General features: G+C 43.6%; 1 protein-coding gene across 1 annotated transcript; it reads right to left on the reverse strand.

Moving 5' to 3' along the window:
* Positions 1–275: 275 nt before the first annotated feature.
* LOC118778914 (1-phosphatidylinositol 4,5-bisphosphate phosphodiesterase eta-2-like) lies at positions 276–20,294 on the reverse strand. The gene is made up of 20 exons (XM_036530712.1): positions 20,096–20,294; positions 17,453–17,599; positions 16,741–16,984; positions 13,355–13,484; positions 11,741–11,911; positions 11,087–11,180; positions 10,565–10,768; positions 10,080–10,200; positions 9,535–9,706; positions 8,792–8,896; positions 7,622–7,717; positions 6,990–7,093; positions 6,171–6,259; positions 5,755–5,940; positions 5,514–5,621; positions 5,295–5,419; positions 4,424–4,508; positions 2,351–2,497; positions 1,891–1,970; positions 276–1,676 (listed from the first exon to the last, which is right to left on the reverse strand). Exons 1-20 carry the CDS (start codon positions 20,292–20,294, stop codon positions 276–278), a joined length of 4,008 nt encoding a protein of 1,335 aa, XP_036386605.1.
* Positions 20,295–22,313: the final 2,019 nt, after the last annotated feature.

Genomic DNA, 22,313 nt, shown 5'->3' on the forward strand with positions numbered 1-22,313 from the left:
CCCTCTGCCTTGTCAGATTCTATAACAAGACAAATTTAACAAGTATTATATAATAATATATAATAACAATAATAAAAGCCCACAACAGTAACGAGTGGGCTGATGTATCTCTGATATACGTTTTAAGTTTTGAGACCACAAGTTCATGGTGAGGAACATCTTAGTTCAGAAAGAACAGTCCACAATCACGATGCATGCAGGTCTAGAGAGAATATAGGGGAAGCTAGGTCATCACAGAGTACTCCGCATGGATGGGTCCTGAGATCAGGCCCCCGTCAGATCTTACCTGTGAAAAATATTGGGGATTTATTGCGGATCTCCTCCATTTTCTTATCGAAGAGCGCGCTCATCTCACGCTGCAGCGTGCCCACCTCCCCGCGCTTGTAGTTCGGCCAGCGTGACGGGAGAAACTCGATGCCCTCCAGGCTATCCAGGCTGGAGTCGCTGTCAGAGAGGGTGTGGCAGCTGGACGTGGTCAGTCCAGGTCTAACGCTACGTTCGGAGTATGGGGAGCTCTGCCAGCTCAAACTGGAGCTGCTTCCCGGGTCAGGGGTCACGGGGGAGGGGACTCGCCGACGAGGAACACTCCAGGAGCGTGCATTCCGAGCTGAGGGATCAGCAGTGTGGTTGCTGCGTCTGGCGTCCAGACTCTGTCTGGTCCTCCCCAGTCTTTTACCACTGTTGCCATGTTCAGAGTGTGGTGCTCTCTGCTGGTCCAAACTGGACTTGCTGTCTGGGCTGAAGGTCACAGGGGAAGGAAACCGTCGCCGGGGAACGTTCCACGAGCGTGCGTTCTGAGCCGCGGGATCATTGGAGCGGTTGCCGTGTTGGGCATCAAGACTGCGTCCAGGTCTCTCCAGTCTTTCACCATTTTTGCAATGTTCAGAGTGTGGCACTCTCTGCTGGTTCAAATTGGGTCTGATCTCTGGGTCAGGGGTCGCGGGGGAGTTGAACAGTCGCCGAGGAATGCTCCATGAGTGAGCTTTCCGTGCTGAGGGATCAGTGGCACGGTTGCCACATTGGGCATCCAGACTCCTTCTGGTCTGAGGGGAGGGTGACATTTTGGGCAGGGGCCAGTCTTTGGGCCAGAATTCTGGGCTCCGTCTGGGCTCCGAAGCAGCTCTCTCCCGCCGGGGGCCGGTTGACCCCCCGTGCCGGAGCGAAGGAGACCGGAACTCTCGACTGGAGCCCTCCTTGGACCTGATCACCCACTTAATACAGCTGGAGGCCACCCTCGCCCTGCCAGGGCTGTCGTTGGACAGGCGGTCGAAGATCCCCTGCTTCCTCTCCGGCGGATCCCGGATCTGCACCCTGTTGGCCCGTTTCAGTGGCTCACTTTGTGCGCCTCTGTGCTGAGACTGGAATGTGCTGCCAGCTTCCTGTGAGGATCGCCTCATCTTGTTGGGATCCACGGTCGGGTTTCCTGCATGGTTCGACACAGCCTGGGAGGTACCATCTGGTTCTCCATCAGACCCGTTCTCGGAAGCGTGGGAGGACGGGCGCCGGTCCTTCTTGATTTTGGGCTGGTTTTTGGTGGGAACGCTGGCTGTCCTGCGGAGGAAGCTTTTACTGAAAGTGGGTCTCCGTTTCAGCTTACAGTCAGCAGTGCTGGTGTCCAGGGAGCCCTGCTTTTGATTTCGGTGGAATAACCCTTTTATGCCACTGGTTGGCTTGACCTGAAATCAAAGAGTGGCAGGCATCAATTTCAACACCCTGGAAATAAAATCTAATCTAATCTTAAAATCTAATCTTACCCACAACAATACATATACAACTGGTTATTACATTCTATTGATCAAAATGCTAATCCACTTAAGGACTTCTAGAATAGTTTTGTGAGTCTGGTTTCTGTTCTTTATATCCAGATCATAGACTTCATTAATTACCTACCTTACCAGTGATGTCATTCACAGCTATGTGAACAAAAATGGAGGCCTCTTCCATACCTTCCAAATACACATGCCTATAACCTGTAAAAGAAAATACAGGGCAAACACTTCAGAGCAGGACACAAAATGTCATCTTCACAGTCCATAAGAGCATACCTTACAGGGTACTCTATGGTTTTCTCAGCAGTAGGGTGTCTCTAAAACATTGCTGGGTCATTTCTCAGGTATGGCACTGTTGCCAAGGTACTTAAACTGGATTGTTTCAGTAAATATCTAATATAAATATAAATGGATAATGTAAATATTCTAAGAGCATCTGTTAGACAGCTGTAAGGTACTGTATGCATTAGTGGAAACAGGCACAGTGGTGAACTAATGTTATGGCAAATTCACTTAGTATTGTTATATTCCTATATATCACTATGACCTATATCAATGAGACCAGGTGTGACTGCACGTACCTGGCATCATGCTGGTGAAGGCAATAGTCCTTTGTCCGATGAAGTCTCGGCCAATGGGGTCGTGGTCCCACACCAGGAAGCGTACCAGCGCAATCTGGGGCATGTGGAGGGTGAAGACCAGGGTCTCTTCCCACATGGGATTAAACCCTGAGAGAGAGAGAGGAGAAAGAGTGCAGCTCTCTCAGGGGAGCTACGGAGCCAAACACCAGTTCTTGACTACTTCCTAAACTGGTGTGAGAGGTCAAACCTTCCCCTAAACACCACTAAAACTAAAGAAATGTCCATTGATTTTAGGAAGATTCAATCCTCAAACCTCACCTTTATCAATGAGGAGCCAATACAACCTGTCACAAATTTCTAGTACCTTGGCATTGTGCTCGACCATAAACTTAAATGGGACCTGTGGACTGATCTCATAAGCACTAAGACACAACAAAGAATGTACTTTTTAAAGAAATTGTTATCTTTTAATGTCCACAAGAAAATTCTCAGAATGTTTTACTGTGCTTTTATTGAAAGTGACAGCCTTCTGCATCATCTGTTGGTTTGGCAATGCTACTGAGGCACAGAAAAAGTCTGGTAAACAAAAGAAAAATGGTAACAATGGCCAGTAAACTGCTAGAGATTACATTACCAAGTATGGAAAACAGCATTGGAAAACAGCACTGTGAGTGACAAGAGGCATCCCCTTGCCTCCTCATTTGAATTGTTGCCATCTAGGTAATGATACTGCCTCCCACTATTCACAAAAAATAGATCTAAATTTTCATTTGTTCTACAAGCCATTAAGTTTTTAAATGGGTAAATAAGCAGGATGTCCAGCTGGTCTGCCCATCCTAATCTGTTGCAAGGTGCGAAGCACATATATGAGTACGTCTGCTGGTGACTCTGTATGTTTGTGATGTTGTATGGGTATGTGTATGAGTATGTCTCTTGGTTTACTGGTAACTCTGTGATATTGTGGTGAAATGCCTTGTGATTGTGCTGCAAACCAATTTCCCCACGGGGACAAATAAAGTTTCTATTCTATTCTATTCTAAAAAACACACACAGTAAATATTATCAGCGAAGGGCGAGAGCAGTGAGTGGAGCACCCTGGGGTGGGAGAAGTACAGCAGGTTAGGTTGACCCCGGTGTGAGGGACCCCAGAGATGGGTGAAGCACGGTGTGAGGGACCCCAGAGATGGGTGAAGCACTGGTGAGTGGGGCACCCTGGGATGGGAGAAGTATGGTGGGGGATGTGTGAGGGACGCCTCGTTGCATGAAGCGCATGGGCGCGCTTCCTGAAGGGGAGGGCAGTGTGACAGAGTGCTGTCACTACAGTTGAATATGCGCTTCCCGAAGGGGAGGGCAGTGTGACAGTGCTGTCACTACGGTTGAGTATGTGCTCTGACTGCCATACCAACGAGCCAGGCTCTTTGGCATTGCGGTCAAAGACGCATGGTTGGTACCTTGTAGACCCAGGTTTGAGGCTGGGTGGGGTGACTGCTCTCACCCTTCGCTACAAACGGTGTTAGAGTGGGATGGCTGGCTGCGAGGCCATCGGAGGCGTGCCTGGTGTGTGAGCCGTATGAGGGACCCCCAGGTTCAGTTGACCCCGATGTGAGGAACCCCAGAGATGGGTGAAACATGGTGTAAGGGACCCCAGAGATGGATGAAGCACTAGTGAGTGAGGCACCCTGGGATGGGAGAAGTACGGCAGGGGAATGCATGAGGGATGCCTTGAAGCGCATGGGTGTGCTTCTCGAAGGGGATGGCAGTGTGACAGAGTGCTGTCACTATGGTTGAGTATGTGCTCTGACTGCCATACCAACGAGCTAGGCTCTTTGGTGTTGCGGTCAAAGACGCATGATTGGTACCCTGTAGACCGTAAACAGAAAAGGTTTAAGTGTTTCTTAGGGCACATTTTTCATTTAAATTCTAGAATTCAGTCAAATAATGTGTGAATTTATGCACTGGAAAGTTGTAAATTTAATCAAGAAAATAATTTGTTCTCTGTTCAAAAGAAGTGTTTCCCCCCTCATCATATTGCTAGATCAGGGCTACTCTAGTTGTGGGTGAGGGCCTGCTCACCATTGTCATCCACAACTCTGGTCTGATTCTTGCAACAGTCCACCGGCAGGCCAATGATCTCCACCTCCACGAATGGGTCAATAATCTGCAGCAAAGACATCACCTTGTGGCTACAACACACCCCAAGTCACACCCCACCTACCATCACAGGAGGTGTCTAATTGGTTACCAGTCACACGTGCCTTAGGAAAAGCATGGGGCAAGGCAGAAAACCTAGCCATCGCTACTGGACTATGGCTCAGAAAGGTCATATTATAACAGCCTAAGGCTAAACTGAAAACATTAATTTAATGACACAGTCTACAGTATATCAGAATGCATGTTAGGATATAGCTAAGAACTACTGACCATTGAAGGCTGCACACTCATCTTTCTGCACTTGACTCATGACAGATCTGCGTGATTCAGGGAAATATTTCAAGGCAACACAATGTAGATTCACCCTCTCACAATGGGCCACTATGACGAGTTTATCCTCAAGTTAAAACTCGAGCTGGGATCAGCACCCTGGTCTTCCGCTCCAAAACTCAGTGACATTACTATATTTCTACCACATTACAAAATGGCTGCACCTCACATCAAAATAGAAATGTCCTGCTACCAGCACTCACAGGTGACATCACAGGGTCTGACAGGCATGATAGCTGCCCTATTCTCCCTTTAATGGAGCATGCCCCTATGTTCCTAAATGATGTGGGCATATCTACAGTTCTGAACAGAAGTTGTTACAGCAACAGGTTCACCAAATACACATTCGCGATTTCATACAGTCCAACAAACAATGACAACAAAATACACACCAGACATGGAACAAGACAGCATAACAAACACGCCACCCTAAAGGAGTAGGTCCTTTTGGAACTGTTCTCACCTCTCCTCTGTCACCGAACATGGAGTCCTTTGGCTTGGGGAGCTGCTGACCGCTGATTATCTTCAGCACCAGCTGTGTCTTGGCTTGGTCTGGCAACGGTTCCTGCAACATGGGGTTAAAGGCACCTCGGAGAGGAGAAGAGAAACGCCACGGAGTAATTCTGGCCGCTCACCATTCACAGTGCAGTCCACACCAGCTCTGGGATTGTCAGGCTCTCACCTTTACACATGCACTTTGGCTTCAGAATGTACCCACAGTTCCCGTTGCTGGAGAATTTGGCGCGGTTGAGCTGCAGCATGCGACCTTCAGACTGGTAGTTTAAGGCAACTGCACATACATACCAAACAGATTCAAAAGCACAACATATCAAAGACATAGCGGAACATCACCTGTGGGACTGTAATTCCATTCACTAGTTGCCCAAGGCTGAAGAATATGAGAGGGGAGTTCCGTTACACACCCAGGTGGCAGCCGCAGTTCCAAAAAGGCTGGGGGTTGTAGTTGCTTGAGTCCACACGGTAAGAGGAGGGGTAGATGCGGACGAGCTGCCTCTGGTTGAAGCGAATGAACTGGGTGGGCTTCAGCTGCATGATCTGATTGGCCTTGGTCTCGCTGAGGGATGACACCTGCCAGCTGCAAGTAATCGCTGTGAGGGAACACGCGCACACACAACCACACACATGGTTGTGGGGAGGTTCTCTCAGTGCTGAAGTACATCCTCTCTCAGTCTAAGAATATCGTACATTGTTCTGAGGATGAGCCACATGTGCTCAGTAATCATGGCATTAAGCAAGGTTGTACAGAACAAATGAGGACAGTATCCGCAGCCAATGAGTTGATCCTCCTGGCTCCTGCGCTGGTGATATTCCCCCTCACCTTGTGTCTCGATGTCATGGACATGCACGGATTTGGTGTACTTCACAAGGTCTGAAAGGGCTCGAGCGAGTCTCATGGTCTTCCTCCTCCTGCTGACAGCATGAAGCAGAAGCCAGTCATGTAGGGATTATTTGGTGTAACAGTTACACACATTGGCAGTAGCCTGGTGTAGCAAGAAGCAGAGGATTTTGTAGCCAAGAGGTTGCCAATTTGATTCCAGTGTGGGCAGTGTGCTGTACTCTTGAGCTACATACTCAAGCCCAGGTTGGTTCAGTAAATACCTGTCTGTATAAAAGGATGTTATGAAAGCCATGCACAGTAAGCTGCTAAGTAAGTAATAGTACAAGCTTGCTTGGTATGTACCTTTGTTCTCCCAGACATGGTGTAATATTTGAAGCCACTTGTCCATCCCATTTGAAAACATTTATGCAAGCAATTTGAAGCTACTCATTATTTTGAGAGCACACAGCAAAACAATCTTTTTGTACCTTATTACCACTTCATTTAATCAATTATTTTGAAAATCTACAATGATTTCGATGCAAATCACACACAGTATTAGCACAATATTATCAATTGTTCTCCAATGTCCACCAGACATGGACAGGCACTGGATTATAACGGTAAAATCTGGGCAATATTTATTTCTTTAATGATAAACAAATACGAAAAATGACCATTTTGTTCTAGAGACACTATTTTTGTTCTTGTCAGTTTTACCAACAAGATAAACTGTTATACACATGCAACATTGAGCCTAGCTGCAGGTTGCACATTTCTGTGGGGACTAATTTCATATTGTTGGAGGCTGGTCAGCACCTGCTGTAGTACACCACAGCTGTGCGGGTGGCACTGGACGGGCTCTCCTGATCCGTATCCGTGTCCTCAAGGCTGGACCTCTTCTTCACTCTGACCCGCCTCCTCTGTATGGGAGAGGAAGGAACAACAGTCCTTCACTGTGAGGTTCTCTCTCTCTAAACCACAGCTTTATGTGATAAGGGCACTTCTAACACTGGGTAATGCATGGACTGTGCTGCTTCAAGCTGTGGAACTACAGCTGACAGTGACAGAGAGACAGACAGCTCGATGGTCACATGAACAGACAGGTATGATAGTCCTGATAGGTCCACAGGAGAAAACCTGTTAAGCAGCATGGTCTTAAACAATAGTGATAACAGATGAGCAAAGATCACAAAACATTAAAGCGGACAACAATATTAATAAACATGGCATTAGGACATGCAATAACATCTGGTATAAAACTTCTTCGTGCTGCAATTCAGACAGTCAGTGACACAGTCACCATCACACCCTGCAGCATAAATGAAGTAAATGGCACTGTACACAGTGGATGGGGTTGTACACTGTGGCCGCAGTGTTTGGACTGCAAGAATAGAAGCAGAGGGGTACAGGGAGAGGAGGTGGGATGGGGGCCATGCAGATGGAGTGACCTTGCGTTTGAAGCTGCCCATGAGGGACCTGCCCAGGCGCTTGTTGGTGCTGGAGTTTGCTTCCTCCCCGGTGTCCGTGCCATCCTCACCTTTGCCCTGAAAAACAAAGAATGGTTTCCAAAGCCATCTAGCCCACTCAAGGCAGAGGACAAACACCCGCTGAGATTTGGTGGTTTCTAAAGAGTGGGGCAAACGGGGAGGTAAGAGCATTGTAAGGGTCTGTCTTTTATTTTGCCCTGCGTCTTTAAGAGATCTTATAAATGATGCTGTACATTTGTTAAGAGTGACACAAAACTATGGAATGTTGGGAAATTGTACTTCTTTCACTTTGGGTTGTTGCTTAATGTTTTATCCCTGCATGTACAAAACCATGGCAGGACCACAAAGTGGGCCGTTATTTGTAATTCCACCAATTTCTTTATTAAACACTAAGGTGCACCCCCACTCCATGGAGGCATCATCATTTCTTTATTGTCTTAATGCCCACTACAAGCTGGTATGTTTTCCCAAATCTCCTCACCTCACCACCATTACTGTGGAGGTAGCGAGGGCTCCCAGGCTAACAAAGACTGTCACACGAACACTACAGTGAAAGGTTCTGAGGCCATTCTCACATGTAAAGCTCCCTTCAACACAGCAAAGGGACTTATATTTCTGTGTCACTATTATCAAGTATGAAGCAATCAGAGTTTACTACAAACCAGTAAACTGGACTTTTAATGATTTTCCAGAAATTTGTCAATGGGACCAAATTCACCAGCCTTATCACTGACTCTCAGCTGTCAAGATTCAGCTGTAGTAACATTTAATGTTTCATGACTGTTGAACTTTTAAGTAGAGTATCACTTTAACTTTATATGAACTTTGAGCTTAATTTGGCTCACGATGGCTGACCATTCGGCACACAATGGATTTCACAAAATTGCTCTCTTGTTGCAGGGGAAGAACACTATGCAGACATTAGCAGAGAGAAAAATGCAAAAATGCACAGTGATATACTAAGCGCTGTACTTGAAAGGAGATCACCCATATCAGTTCCGACAAACTTCATATGGGATGTTCTATGAACTTAATTTCAGTTTGGATTTATAAAACGCATAGATATAAGAGGTTCCACACAGCCACTTCACGTGATCTCGCAGATAAAGCAGAAAGGTTTCACACACTCACATCTGCACTCATCCTACAGTCGTCCTCTATCTCATCACCGCTGTCCTCATCTGACACATCCCCTTCATCTGCATTCTCATCAATGTTTGCACCCAGCTTCTTGCCCTGAGGAAAACACATGAAAATTACTACCCCAGAACTTCTATTATTCTATTCAATTATATGTATTGTTTTGAATTTCCATTGATAATTTTTAAAGGGAAACAATCCTTAGACCAGCCAAGTAGAATGTGGGACGGATGAATAGTACACAAACTAATTCCTGTGGCAGGAAGAAAATGACTAATCAAGAATCTGTTGTTTGCTATAGTGTAACAATGAACAATTTCATATAGATGGTGTAAAATTAAAAATAATTATAGTGTACATTTTAAAAGTAAACAAATAAACAACATGCATCAAACATTTCCATCAATGAATTGTAGAACAGAATTGCACTGGTGTGGATATTAATTCTTCCTGTTGGCAATCACCAAGGCCTTAAATATGACTAGGGTGCTGGTTCCCTAAGTGTATGAGTTCACAGACCCCTTAATAGTGTTTTGAAATACAGAATATTCTGCTGTTCTTCATTTATTTGCTTGATGCTGTAAAAGTAATACTTCACAAACATGGCTTGGTCAAGCCAGCAGTTAGGCTAGTTGTAGCACAGATGCTGAAAATGACATGATCTACCTTAAGCACTAGCCTAAGCCTAAGAGCCTAACCTTTTGGCACTCCATTTTATGGAGGCACGGTTTTACCTTGACTAAAACTTTCCCTTTCAGCATCTCAGGAGAGGGCAGCCGTGTGCACTCGTGCATGTCAACATCGGACAGGTCCACCTTGTCCTGCAGCACTTCCACCAGGTACTGGGCCATCTTCTTCTGCTGGGGCACGGTGCAGTGGTTCTCAATAGACAGAATCACCGGGTACCTGGGGAAAAAAAGGGATGCAGCATCTTCACAAAATCCCACAATGTTAAAAGCATAAACATGTTGCTTACTGCATGCTTTGCTGTTATATGAAATTATGTACCATTTCTGGCCCACAATTCCCATGATTTTAAAAGCAAGTCTCACATTTTATAGCAAAATTTAATTGCTTAATGCATGCTTTGTTGTCATATGCAACTGTATGCATTGGTAGGGCACCACTGCTGCATAAATTCTTTTCTCAAAGTTATCTCTGAGAGATAACTTCCACTCTCTGTATTCATTAAGTCAAAGTAGCAACAGTGCCACAAAATGTATATATTGCTTATGTACGTCAAACAGCAGAGCAGAGCTACAGCTGGGAGCACACTTACTGGTTTTTGGCGAAGGCATATTTGTTGATGGTTTCAACGACATCTTTGAAGAGGATTTTTGAAGTCAGGGTGTACCCATGGTGCACAATAGGCTCCCCATCCGGACCATCCCAGCAGTCCACTGAACACAAAGATGCAGTCATTCAAGTCAACGGTTCTAGTTCAATATCCAGTATACAGTAGGTATAGTTTAACAGTTCATTTACAGTCAAGGGACATTTTCCCTAAACATTACCCATCCCCAAACAAGTTAATTCCTCAACATATAAACCCATATGAGAATGAAATATATTGCAGTAGAGTGACATTTATTTAATTTGACTCTATTTTGAAAGCCCAAGAATATATTGCAAATACAATTAAAATGTGTTAATGCAAACCACAAATATATTACAAATGAATGAGAGCTGAGTCTGTGGATCTATGAGCAGGGGGAGCTCATTGGTCAGAACCGAGGGTGGGTGTGTCCTGAAGGATGACCTGACCTTCCACGCAGCGACATCCTGCCTGCAGCACGTAGCCGTACATGTCCACCCTGGACTGGGACAGCAGCTGGTCCCCCACCAGGTACGTGTTGTGGGAGGAGTTGATGAAGTAGTTACAGAGGGGCTGGGTCATGTCCTGGTGCACCTCGTAGTGCTCTGGGTTGAAGATGTCACCTGCAGGGCTTCGCATGTAGTTGGTAAAGCCTGAGAATGATAACACTTCTGTGTAAATGACGTGAGGTCCTTAGCGAGCCAAACCATGGAAGTTTAGACACTCCCTAAAATTTGGCTGGAATTTGGCCTTTGACACAATGGCCATAGTTTTGGCTCACAGTTAAATTTTACTTTTATTCTTCATAAATACAATTCGGTGAGCTCAAGCAGTCACCAATGTTAATGAAAAAAATAACATTTGTACTGCAGAAAGTAACACTGGCCTTTATTTGTCATTTTGAAATAAGCACAAATGTCATTTGAATCCATTTAGTTTCAGTGGTGGAATTTTGTGGGGCTGCTTCTTACCATCAATGCCAAGAACCAGCAGCAACTGGTTTTCTGGACATGGCTCAAACTTGTTCACAATCTCCAAGCAATGATCTTTCGTCACATTGCTCATCTATAAAAACACACATACATACAAGATCAATTTAATTCTCTTTAGATGAACCAAACTCAAACCCAAAATCCCTTGGTTTTTGCACTCAGGATGGGAATATCCATCAGTTCATTAGTCATCATCATTAGTTAGTTACAACTTAGTTAATTTGATAAAATATTAATAAAATATTAATATAAAATAAATATAAAGGTTATTAAAAAATAATTTTAAAAAAGTTAGTTTTAATTTTTGTTTCCTCTAAAGTAAAAGGGATGAAATAAACAATTAAATTGTGACATATTTAATTAAAGGTTCAAAACTGGTATTGTCACTCAAAACATGCATGTAATGTAACGTAATGGATGCAAAATCATAAAAAAACTTTTTTGTTCTTTTAGTTTTAGTCAACAGGAAAAATACTTACTAGATTCCTCTGATATCAAAGTATCAATTATTTAATATAAAAAAAAACATATTTCACAAAATTATTAACACAAACTGGACGACGGCAGTGCTGCATCAATGTGGAACGACTGGAGAAGCACACCTGGACACATCCGCTAGCCTGGTCATCTTACCTTCTGCTCGATCTCCAGGAAGCGGACCAGGTCGTCCAAGTCCAGGTGGTCCTTATGGTTGCTGTAGGTGAGCATGAGCAGGTAGAGGTCGCGGCGCGTGGACATCGTCTTGTAGAAGGTGCAGAACTCCTCGAACCCCAGGGTGCCCTGGTTCTCATCTGTGTCTGCTTCCTGGGAGAGGGCAGATGAGGATGGCAAAGAGAAAAGGCGGCTTTGCTTTTTAAGGAGGCCTCATTTTTCAAGTGCCCTTGACTGCGTTGCTTGACTTGGCAAAACTCAGTTGGCCTTGACTTGGCCCAATTAACTAATCCCCTGCGTGGCCTGCCATGCTCACAAAAATGGCTGACAGCCAGGGGACAACTCAGAGGCAGACAAAAACAGTCAGAGAGTTCCCTGGCTGATCATATTAACTTAATGAAGGCATTTGGTTGCACCTGGTAAGTTTACACGAATCACCTTGTGCAGACCTCGTTTCTCATCTCGTGTGCAGCTGCTCTGGGGCCCCACGCCATCACCCGCACGATCTTGATACACGCTATCATCTGTTTTGTACTGGATAGTATCACGGCTCACCGCGCTCAACATTCTCAGCACCTCCTTGCTCTCAACATTGTAAATAAGTAAATAAGCAAACGTTTATAAACATGTCACTTTTCAATTTGTAGCAATTATTTCACAATAACATCTCTACACAATAAATGACAAAAAAGACAATACACAACTCAAGCACGTAGTAAGAAAAAAAATGCATCAGCATTAATGTAATTAGGTGGCATAGTTTGAAATTGCATTGAAATGCATTACGTGACATGAGTATAAACAGAAATGATGCACATCTGTCCAGAATATGAAATGATTGGGCAATACATGAATAAAAGCTTTGGCTTTACACCTTTCTGACATAAGATGGCAAGCTTCCGCACATTTAACCACTCAATTATTACCTGATAAAATACAGCACAATTTCCCTCCATCAGTTAAGCTTTTAAATTAGTAGCGCTATGGTGGGGCAGAGATACATAGGCAGAGACTCTGCTACCATCTTATATACTACAATGGAGTAAAGCATGGCTCTCAGCTCCAATCTGATTCCTATCATAATAAAAATAATACCATTATCAGCTGAACCAATCATATCGGCCGTAGCCACAGACTAAATCACCTCCTGGGAACCTAAACCTTGGACATCAATGCCCTTTCCAGTGTGACCAGTTCCAGTCAATAATGCAGATTAGTCAAAATTCATGTCCCTCATATAAAAAAACACCATCTGGCACCAAGTTACTTTAAGCCTTATCAGGTGTTAAGTGTTAAATGTGTCATGTCAAATGTGACCAAATTCAATTAAACACAGGGTCCAAACATGTAGAATTGCCAATACTAAGACTGTGCTAAGACTAAAAAACTGAAGTGCCCTTCTGTGACAGAAGAAACAACCAGAAACAACTATGAGAGAGACCATATACGATGGTGGGGGTGGTCCACCCCTGTGCACCGGTAAAGCTCCCTATCCCTTTTTAGCTAACTGGAATAGTTTACACTGACAGTACAGTTTTAAGAAGGCAAATGCCACATCACTGGAATATCTTTTGTAGAAAATCCAGGTGAGTATACCTTGAACATCTGCTTGACCTGCTGTCTGGGCAGGTTTACGTTCAGCTTGTGGAGAAGCTGCAGGACCTCCCCGATGCTCAGGCAGCCATCGCCGTTTTTGTCCGCCTCCTCGAACGTCTGCTTCAACCACGTGGCGTGAGAGTTAAGGAGCAGCAGCAGCGAGAAAGCATGCAGAGTTACAGCAGTGGGTAAACATTTCTCACTAAATCAGAACTCACATGTGAAGTTACATTATTTTGCTTAGCAGACACCATTATCCAGAGTGACTTGCATAGCTCTGATGTCATCCATTTTTACAGCTGGGTTATAGTGATGCTGTCAGGGCTCAGGCAAGGACTCAGGCGCGGACCACGGGAGCTTCGGGTTCCAAGCGTCTTTATTGAAATCGTCATGCAGAATAGCGAGTCAAAATAGGCAGGGTCGAAACCGGTAGAGCAGTCCGTGGGCAAAACCATGCCAGGAACAGGAACAGGCAGGGTCAGAAAATGGGAAGGCAGGCGATCAGGCAATCAGGGCAAGGCAGCTGGCAAGAACGAGGTCTGGATGCGGGCAGGGTCAAGAACGGGGAAAAAACACGCAGACAGAAACAACGGCGGGGAAGTAACAGGTGCTGCACAGTGTGACAAACTAGCAACAGGACAGAGACACACAGGGAAGATATAGGGCTGGGGTGAAGAGGAGATGGTATGCAGGTGGGGAGGCAGGTAATTGGAGGTGATCGGGCAATCAGGGGGGCGGGGACAGGGCGGAGAGCAGGGCAGAGCTAGAACACAAGGAAAAACAAAAGCACATGGACCGGGGAAAACAAAACACTACAGATAGGGGGCCGGAGTACTGACATATATATTTTGGGTAAAACTGGTGATCAAAATGGCAACCTTTGGTTTACAAGCCCTGTAGCTTACTGCTGGGCCAATGAACATAATACACTCAGTGGCCACTTTATTAGGTACACCTCTCTAATGCTGGGCAGGACCCCCCCTTTGCCCCCAGAACAGACTAAATTCTTCATGGCATGGATTCAACAAGGTGCTGGAAACATTCCTTAGAGATTCTGCTCCATGCTGACATGATAGCATCACACAGTTGCTGCAGATTTGTCAGCTGCACATTCATGCTGCGAATGTCCCGTTCCACCACATCCCAAAGGTGCTCTATTGGATTGAGATCTGGTGACTGTGGAGGCCATTGGAGTACACTGAACTCATTGTCATGTTCCTGGAACCAGTTTGAGATGATGTGTGCTTTTTGGCATTGGCATCCTGCTGGAAGTAGCCATTAGAAGATGGGTAGACCCTGGTCGCACATGGTCAGCATCAATACTCAGGTAGGCTGTGGCATTTAAACGATGCTCTATTGGTATTAAGGTGCGTAATGTGTGCCAAGAAAATGTTCCCCACACCATTACACCACCACCTCCAGCCTGAACCATTGACACAAGGCATGTTGTTTACGCGAAATTCTAACCCCACCATCTGCATGTCGCAGCAGAAATCAAGATTTGTCAGACCAGGCAATGTTTTTCCAATTGTCTGCCATCCAGTTTTGGTGAGCCTGTTCCCACTGTAGCCTCAGTTTGCTGTTCTTAGCTGACAGGAGTGGTACCCGGAGGGGTCTTCTGCTGCTGTAGCCCATCCACCTCAATGTTCGACGTGTTGCATGTTCAGAAATGCTTTTCTGCATAGCACTGTTGTAACGTGTGGTTATTTGGGTTACTGTCGCTTTCCTGTCAGCTTGGACCAGTCTGGCCATTCTCTTCTGACCTCTGTCATTAACAAGGCGTTTTTGCCCAGAGAACTGCCGCTCACTGGATGTTTTTTGTTTTTCACACCACTCTCCATATAATCTAGAGATTGTTGTACATGAAAATACCAGGAGATCAGGAGTTTCTGAGATACTCAAACCACCCTGTCTGGTACCAACAATCACCCCATGGTCAAAGTCACTTAAATCAGATTTCCTACTCATTCTGATGTTTGGTCTAACAGCAACTGAACCTCTTCACTATGTCTATGTCCTCAAGTTGCTGCCAGATGATTGGCTGATTAGATATTTGCATCAACGAGCAGGTGTACAGGTGTACCTAATAAATTGGTCACTGAGTGTATATATTTATTTTCAAATATGATTTCTCCCAATTTTATCATGATTGTAGATTGCCAGTTACATGGTCGCTTGCCCCCTGCAAAGAATTAAGCTATGTGTTACAACTGCAAAGGAGTTTACAGGAATAATGTTACAATACCAAATACAGTGTAATACATATACATCAAACATGTACAATTGACAATTAAAATAATTGCTTACACTTCGCCTTACTTCAGTTTAATTGTGTAATGATGATCACCTGTAGCTATGATAATTTAGCCTACTTCAGGGTAAATTTCCCTCAACAGGGCAGTGACGATGATGGATGAAGTGAAGGATAGGGACGATGCAAAGCAGCAGCACTGTAAATTTGGTGTAAATCTACCTGGGACCTGTGCTTTTTTTATTTGGAATGGCCAGTGATATTTACCCTTTTTCTCCCAATTTGGAATGCTCAATTGTATGCATTCTTCCCCACAATCCCCAATAACAATTTGGAAGAGCACAAACACTGCACTCCTCTGAAACACTGCTATGATGATATTAATGATATTGATATTGTATATCAATAATTGTAATAATAATGATATTGCCTGCCACTTACATTCACACTGCAGTCTCCTGCACTGTGTCAGACTGTCAGCATCCAATTAACCAGTAGGAGTCACTGGTAGCTTAAGCGATGAGACAGACAAACCTCTGGCCAACATATCCACCTATATCAACGGCAGAATGTAGCCAGTTTGTTTTGCTGCTATGGGTCCTGGTCATTGCCATGACACAGACAGGATCAAACCCTGACCATAGGACTCAGAAGATGCTTTTACCATCTGAGCCACTTAGGAGCCATCTTTGGGACCTGTTTATGAATGCTGAGGCTTCTGACACTTGGCCAGGCAAGAAAAAAACAGGCCCATGATGACAGTTATTGTTACACTAAGGGCCCTTTTCTCACCACCCTCTCAAGCAGATATGCAGTCCATCCTCTACAATGATGGCATGGATAAGTGCTGTTTAGTTAGTAACATTGTGATACATATTGCAGACAATCACTTTCATTTCTGCTTATTTTTTCCACAAACCTGACTAAACCTGGCAAGAAGCCACAATTGGCCTCTGGTCCTTAGTGTGGACATTCTGGTGATAAATTAGGCCTTTGACTTTTTCCTGAGAATTTTTTTATCCTGAATCCTCCACACTAATGCCACATACCCCAATACATACTGGGAGCCACTGTCCTACACAATGTTCCTATAGCCTCCACAATTCCCAACCTCCCCCAACAGCTGAAAGGATATTGATCTCGGGTGCGCTGTCTCTTGGCCAGACTGTCCTCATCACTAATGCCCGCCATGAGGTATTTAAGGCCAGTAATCCAGGTGCGCGCCTCCTCCCCTGTGGTGGTGACCAGGTCGAGCGATTCCACGTGGTCACCGTAGTAAACGCTGAAGCAGCAGTTGGGGTCGAAGTTGCCGCCCGTGTAGCGCTGGAACATCTCAGACTGCTTGCCTTCACACACCTCACGGATAGAGTCTAAGGGAACTGAAAGTAAGAGTACAGGCAGAGAGCACCTGAGCATACAAATACTACGTGATAAAAATCCGCATCAAAACACACTTAATGCCAATGCCAATCAATTAATGATCTTATGGTCAAATATTTAAAAAGCCCTACATTTTAAACTTCCTTTTGAAGTGCACCAAGTGCTTTGTAGCATCATCCTCCAAGTGACACAAACACTTTAAGACCATGCCATGGACAGGTTTAATTCTAGACATAATATAATGCACACCAATGGTTTTTGAAAGTATGGAATAAAATATCATATTGTGATTTTAGGTGGAGTTTTCCCATATAAATGTGTGCATCTCATATAATAAATCCTCCCTTGACCAAATCTAACCAATAAGTTTGGTCTAGCAAAAGCTTTGTCCCTATCAGGTTGGGGTGAAGCAACGAGGCATTTTCTCCTAGAGTGTGCAAGTATGGAACACGTGAAGCACAACCCACTTTTGGCCTTTTGGTTCTTCCTGGAGGGCCGCCACCGGATACAGGACTTGTGCTCGTCTAGATAGTAGTAGCGAGTTAGAGACTTGGATGACCCTCGCAGCTTGGTCATCTGAGTTCCAGCCTGCATGGAGCTGACGCATCTCTCCACTGTCATGAGGAGGGACACAGAGAGAGAGAGAGAGCGCATCATCAGATTTGGAGCACAAGTAACAAGCAAAGGGATACCAGCCATACTTATTAGCCAACTGCCTCTTTGCTTATGCTGTGTGTCAAATGGAGTGCAGTGCTCGAAGATCCTTCACCCAGACATAAAAGGGACCACTGGAGAAACATCCTGAGGACCTTTCATTGACCATTTGTGCTACCACACTTAAACGCTGCCCAGAAGACTGCAGCAAAATGCTGGACCTATACCGCGGTGTTATCAATCTGCGACAAGGTGAACATGGTGCTGAAAAAGAAATGGACACCTTCAGTGAAATTCCTCTCTGCTTCTTCTTGCATCTGCTTACTCTTACTCCCAAAGACCATGTTAATGGATAAAATGGTAATTCACATCCATTATCTAAGAGGACATACCAAGAGCATATGTAGTTAGAGCTACCTGGCAAATATATTCAAATAATATGCCAAGGTAAAAAAAAACCTCAGTTTTTGTCACTGTATAATACAGCCCCTTTCCAATGTAATATTTTCCCCATTCATCTCTTATTGCTTGAAACAACCACTTTGTTAAAAGCCATGGAACAGTAACCTAATTAATTGGTTCAATCTTTTTAGCGTTCACTTATTTCTAAAATTAAACTAACACATTTCAAAAACAAACAGCATAAAAAGCTAGCCTGTGACAACTGACCCATTATACATTACATTTATTTGGTCTAACGACTTCAGTCATTATTATGGAATAATCTATCAAAATTACAGAAAAATAGGCACCACTTTAAATTTTACAACAGTCCCAATTCTGCACTTATTCTGTGATGACTGTCAAAGGTGTGACGTTCAACTTCAGACAGCGTGTTCAGTACAACCATGAGATGAAATTAATAAAGCAGGCAATATCCTCATTACTAAACTATATCTTTTTCCCATGCTCCCTGTAAAAAACATTATCAAAAACCTGTAACTGGCAATGATTTACGATAACAGTCATATCCCACAAAACACAGAACGATAACAGACAAATATGTTTTAGGGTTTGTTCTTGTTTATTATTTCTTATTTACTGACCAAGTATGGCCAGTTGAGCATTTATTTCTCACGTACAGTGATAAACCGGGAAATGAAGATGGATAGAGTATGTGTAGCCAGTCTACCTCAATTATTTGGTGGCCTGTTGTAAAGTTTGGGAGTTTGACGAGGTAAGGACTGTTGACATCCCTACTCTGTTAAAAAGTGCTACGTGACCTTTTAAGTACTTTAAAGTAATATCACATCCTACAGTCCAGTTCCACCATCACTGAACTGGGACATTGGACTTACTTGGTCTGGATGGTAAAGTGCCCCCCACAGGCCCCCTAACACAACTTCCAGAAGCAATATGTTTCCCCCGAGAGGCCTCCAGTTATGAACCAAGCTCACAACACTTTGCCTCAGCTCTTTAATGCCAGAGCATGGCTGACTAGAGTGGCATGGCTGCCACCAACTGTTGACTAAGAACAGCTAAAAATATTTCTGTGAATTAATTGTAAAATATACTTATTTTAATCTTAATAATGCTGTACGTCCAACTAGAAAAATTCTAATTTATGTGCAAGACTTTGGAATCCCTCGTAATTTCATTTTTAAATTCTGTTTTTACTTGGAAATGTCGGGTTCAAAATAAACATGTATAAGTTACATCCTTGTTGAACCCCATTATTTGTACATTCAAAATGGGGGTCATGCTGATTATGAGGGTCTCCTGGTCAAGTTCAACTATGTGATTATTTACAAATATTGTTTGTTGTATATAAATATAATCAGGCATCACATATCTGCCAGGAGTCCCTTGTGGGGTTTGGTAGGCTGCCTTTGAGACTGGAATTTTTACTGGAATATTTTTACTGGAATGTTTCCTAACGTGTATATTATTTTGTGATACTTTAGGTTAAGCATGCATCCAACTTGATCACCTTCAAAACAGCCAAAACAGCTTCAGTGTGTTCTTGAAACCATGTTTCAGTCATATGTATTTTTGCCAACAAACTGTACTTAAAATACAGTAAATAAAAAGCAAAACGTTTTATTTCTTTTAAAATAGAGTTGGAGATGCTAACTGTATTGTTGTTGATTTCATAAATGCACCATTTTGACGAAATGTTTTCTTGATTATTTTGCAGAGTAAAAAAAATTGAATTTGTTGTAACTGATACATCAATAGGTGTTTATTGATATGACCTCCTTGTTGCTGTGTTTGTCCTGTTTCAGTTAATGTGCAAAATTTACCAAAGCAATGTTAGTGAGAATTATTGAATAGAAAATTGACACCAAGTATTTTTATTAATCAAACGGCAATTCTGCGTCGTGGCAAGCTAGGGTCTCTGGGAAATACACTTTGACTTTACAATGTCCTTGTCTAATACGATAATTAGAGGGTTAATAGGATTTTCAGACCAACTAGCCTATATGAACAAAATTTACTCTACTAGCGTGCCTTACCAATCTGCCCCATTCTCCATTTTGGCGTTGCCACAATGCTACCGCCAATCCAGAAAAACTCCTCCGCAAGCCGGGATATGGAAGCTTTCTGCCACAGTTTCGGGGACGTCATCATTACCGGAGTGGGCGACCTGAATGGAGAGGAGGGCCGCGTTCCCGGAGAGGGCGGTGGCCCCTTGCCTGGAGAGGACCGTGTCATCATGGGAGACAATGGCAACATTGTCCGGAAAGCACTCGTCTCCGTTGAGCTCACTTTAGTCCAATTCACTTTTTTCTCCATGGACAAAAACGACACCATTCAATTGATCGTCCCCACTGTGATACAGATCACCATGTTTTCCTTATCTTGGCAATAGCTTAATGACGCTTGAGATAGAAACACATTGATTATAGCCTACTTCACCAAAGAAAAACACAATTTTTAACATCTGAGAAATTCTCTGCTAATACGTTATTTAATGAAGGAGTTCCTTTAGATGGCTTTTAGTCGGTCTGTTAACAGTTAAACCTGCTCAGTGCAGTCCAGTGTTTATTTAAATTTACTCTACTTCTGCTCGGTAACACTGCCCCTTTAGACTGTACAGTAATATTGACCAAAGACGAAGACAGGTGACGCTTCTTAGCTGCGTAGTGCTGTCCATTATAGCGATGGCTACGAAACATGTCGAATTCACACCTGTGTGAAAACATATCCTTCAGAATATCCACCGGCCCTAACCAGGCTTCCGGACTCTTCTTTTGGAGGTAATGGCTTTGACGGGACCTTCCTTCTCCTGCGTAGCGTGAACACCATTCTCATATTTCGCTTTCAAGTCGCTTCTGTTGAACAAAACAAACCCAAGAAGAAACAGGCATCGTGCTGTGGCTTTGATTGCCTCCTTCCTTCATGGTACTTCTGCGAAGTTGTCAATTAACGGTTTCATAGGACCGCGGTGAGCTTTTGCGTTAAATCAACAGGCTACTGCGGGGAAACTGTGCAACACGTGTCAGTCGGATATCTCAAATCCCTTCTCAATCTGTGTAGTCTAATCCATGGCTGGGGCTACAGTCCTGCTCAGGCAAGAGGATTTAAGTGTTGCTTAGAACCGTTTGCAAGGAAAACAGTGAGACTCTTGGAGTCTTTGTGCTTTTTCACATAACGGCTAGTTTCAATGCGGGATACGTGTGTTTCTTTTGAGAACCACATGGCAATTCGTTGACCTTACATCCTTGCAGATACAAACGCTCTAGTCACAATCACCTCCGTCACAGACAACACTAAGGTGTTAGGGTCAAGCAGCCATTTCAGGGAAAGCGGTCAAATGCACAACTACCCAGTTTTGTGACAGTGTCGCTAGGTTGTATGCGAAAGGGTTAATAGAGTAAGCAAATTGCCAGACTCCAAGGACGAAGGGCTGTGCGCAGCTGGGCATTAATATAGTCAAACTCAATTTGGCAAATGTTTAAAGAAATGACACGTAGTTGCATCATTTACAAGTCAATATTAACGTGTTCAGTACTAACACATTGGTAGCTATCGTTGTTTTTAACTTTGCTGGTCACAATTTGGGATGGTTTGACAATGTAAGGCCTTTTGACCCATCGATGAAACATCCTGTATTTAAATAAATACGCGCAGTTATTACGTTGTCTACGTGACAAACCGTTTCAAGTATTTATGTTTACGTACAATAACATAGGCCGAGTAGTGTCACATCTTTTAGTGAAACTGTTAAGCCATGTGGAGTTTTAGAAAAAAGAATTTCCTTACTACTCTATTTGAGTGAATTATATCAATATTCGGGTTCAGATCAGTTCGGTTTTTAAATCATTATTGTAGGCCTAATATTGATAAAATATCGCTAGGTTGGTTTGCCATAATTCTGAGAACATTTTAAGTAACGTTTTTATTCATTCAAAACACCCCAATATCACACAGCCGTCTACAACTGAACATGAAGATATACTTTTCTGTAACATATGATTGGCTGCTTCAAAATTATAATGTAAGGAATTATCTCCAAGACAATATACTGAAGCTACATAATTTAACTTCATTTAAAACGCTGATCAATTTAGAAAAATAACAAACAAAAGGTGCAATTTTATGTTTGATTAAGTTATTTTGCTTCTGTATTAATTTTATGGAGGAATGGTGCTTCAGATCTGTTGTGCTATATGTTACAAAACAACAATGGTCATCAATACATGTCTTCTGAAGAAAGTATCATGATAACTG

This window comes from Megalops cyprinoides, chromosome 6 (assembly GCF_013368585.1).
Source record: "Megalops cyprinoides isolate fMegCyp1 chromosome 6, fMegCyp1.pri, whole genome shotgun sequence".
NCBI classification, from domain to species: Eukaryota; Metazoa; Chordata; class Actinopteri; order Elopiformes; family Megalopidae; genus Megalops; species Megalops cyprinoides.

What these genes read in the sequence shown, in the direction of transcription:
- LOC118778914 (XM_036530712.1), bottom strand. Translation starts at nt 20,294, where the DNA reads ATGACACGGTCCTCTCCAGGCAAGGGGCCACCGCCCTCTCCGGGAACG. An exon ending in AGGATGTCGCTGCGTGGAAG is followed by an intron (nt 10,201 to 10,564) that starts GTCAGGTCATCC and finishes CTTTGTGTTCAG; the next exon opens with TGGACTGCTGGGATGGTCCG. An exon ending in ACTGTAGGATGAGTGCAGAT is followed by an intron (nt 7,718 to 8,791) that starts GTGAGTGTGTGA and finishes TTTGTTTTTCAG; the next exon opens with GGCAAAGGTGAGGATGGCAC.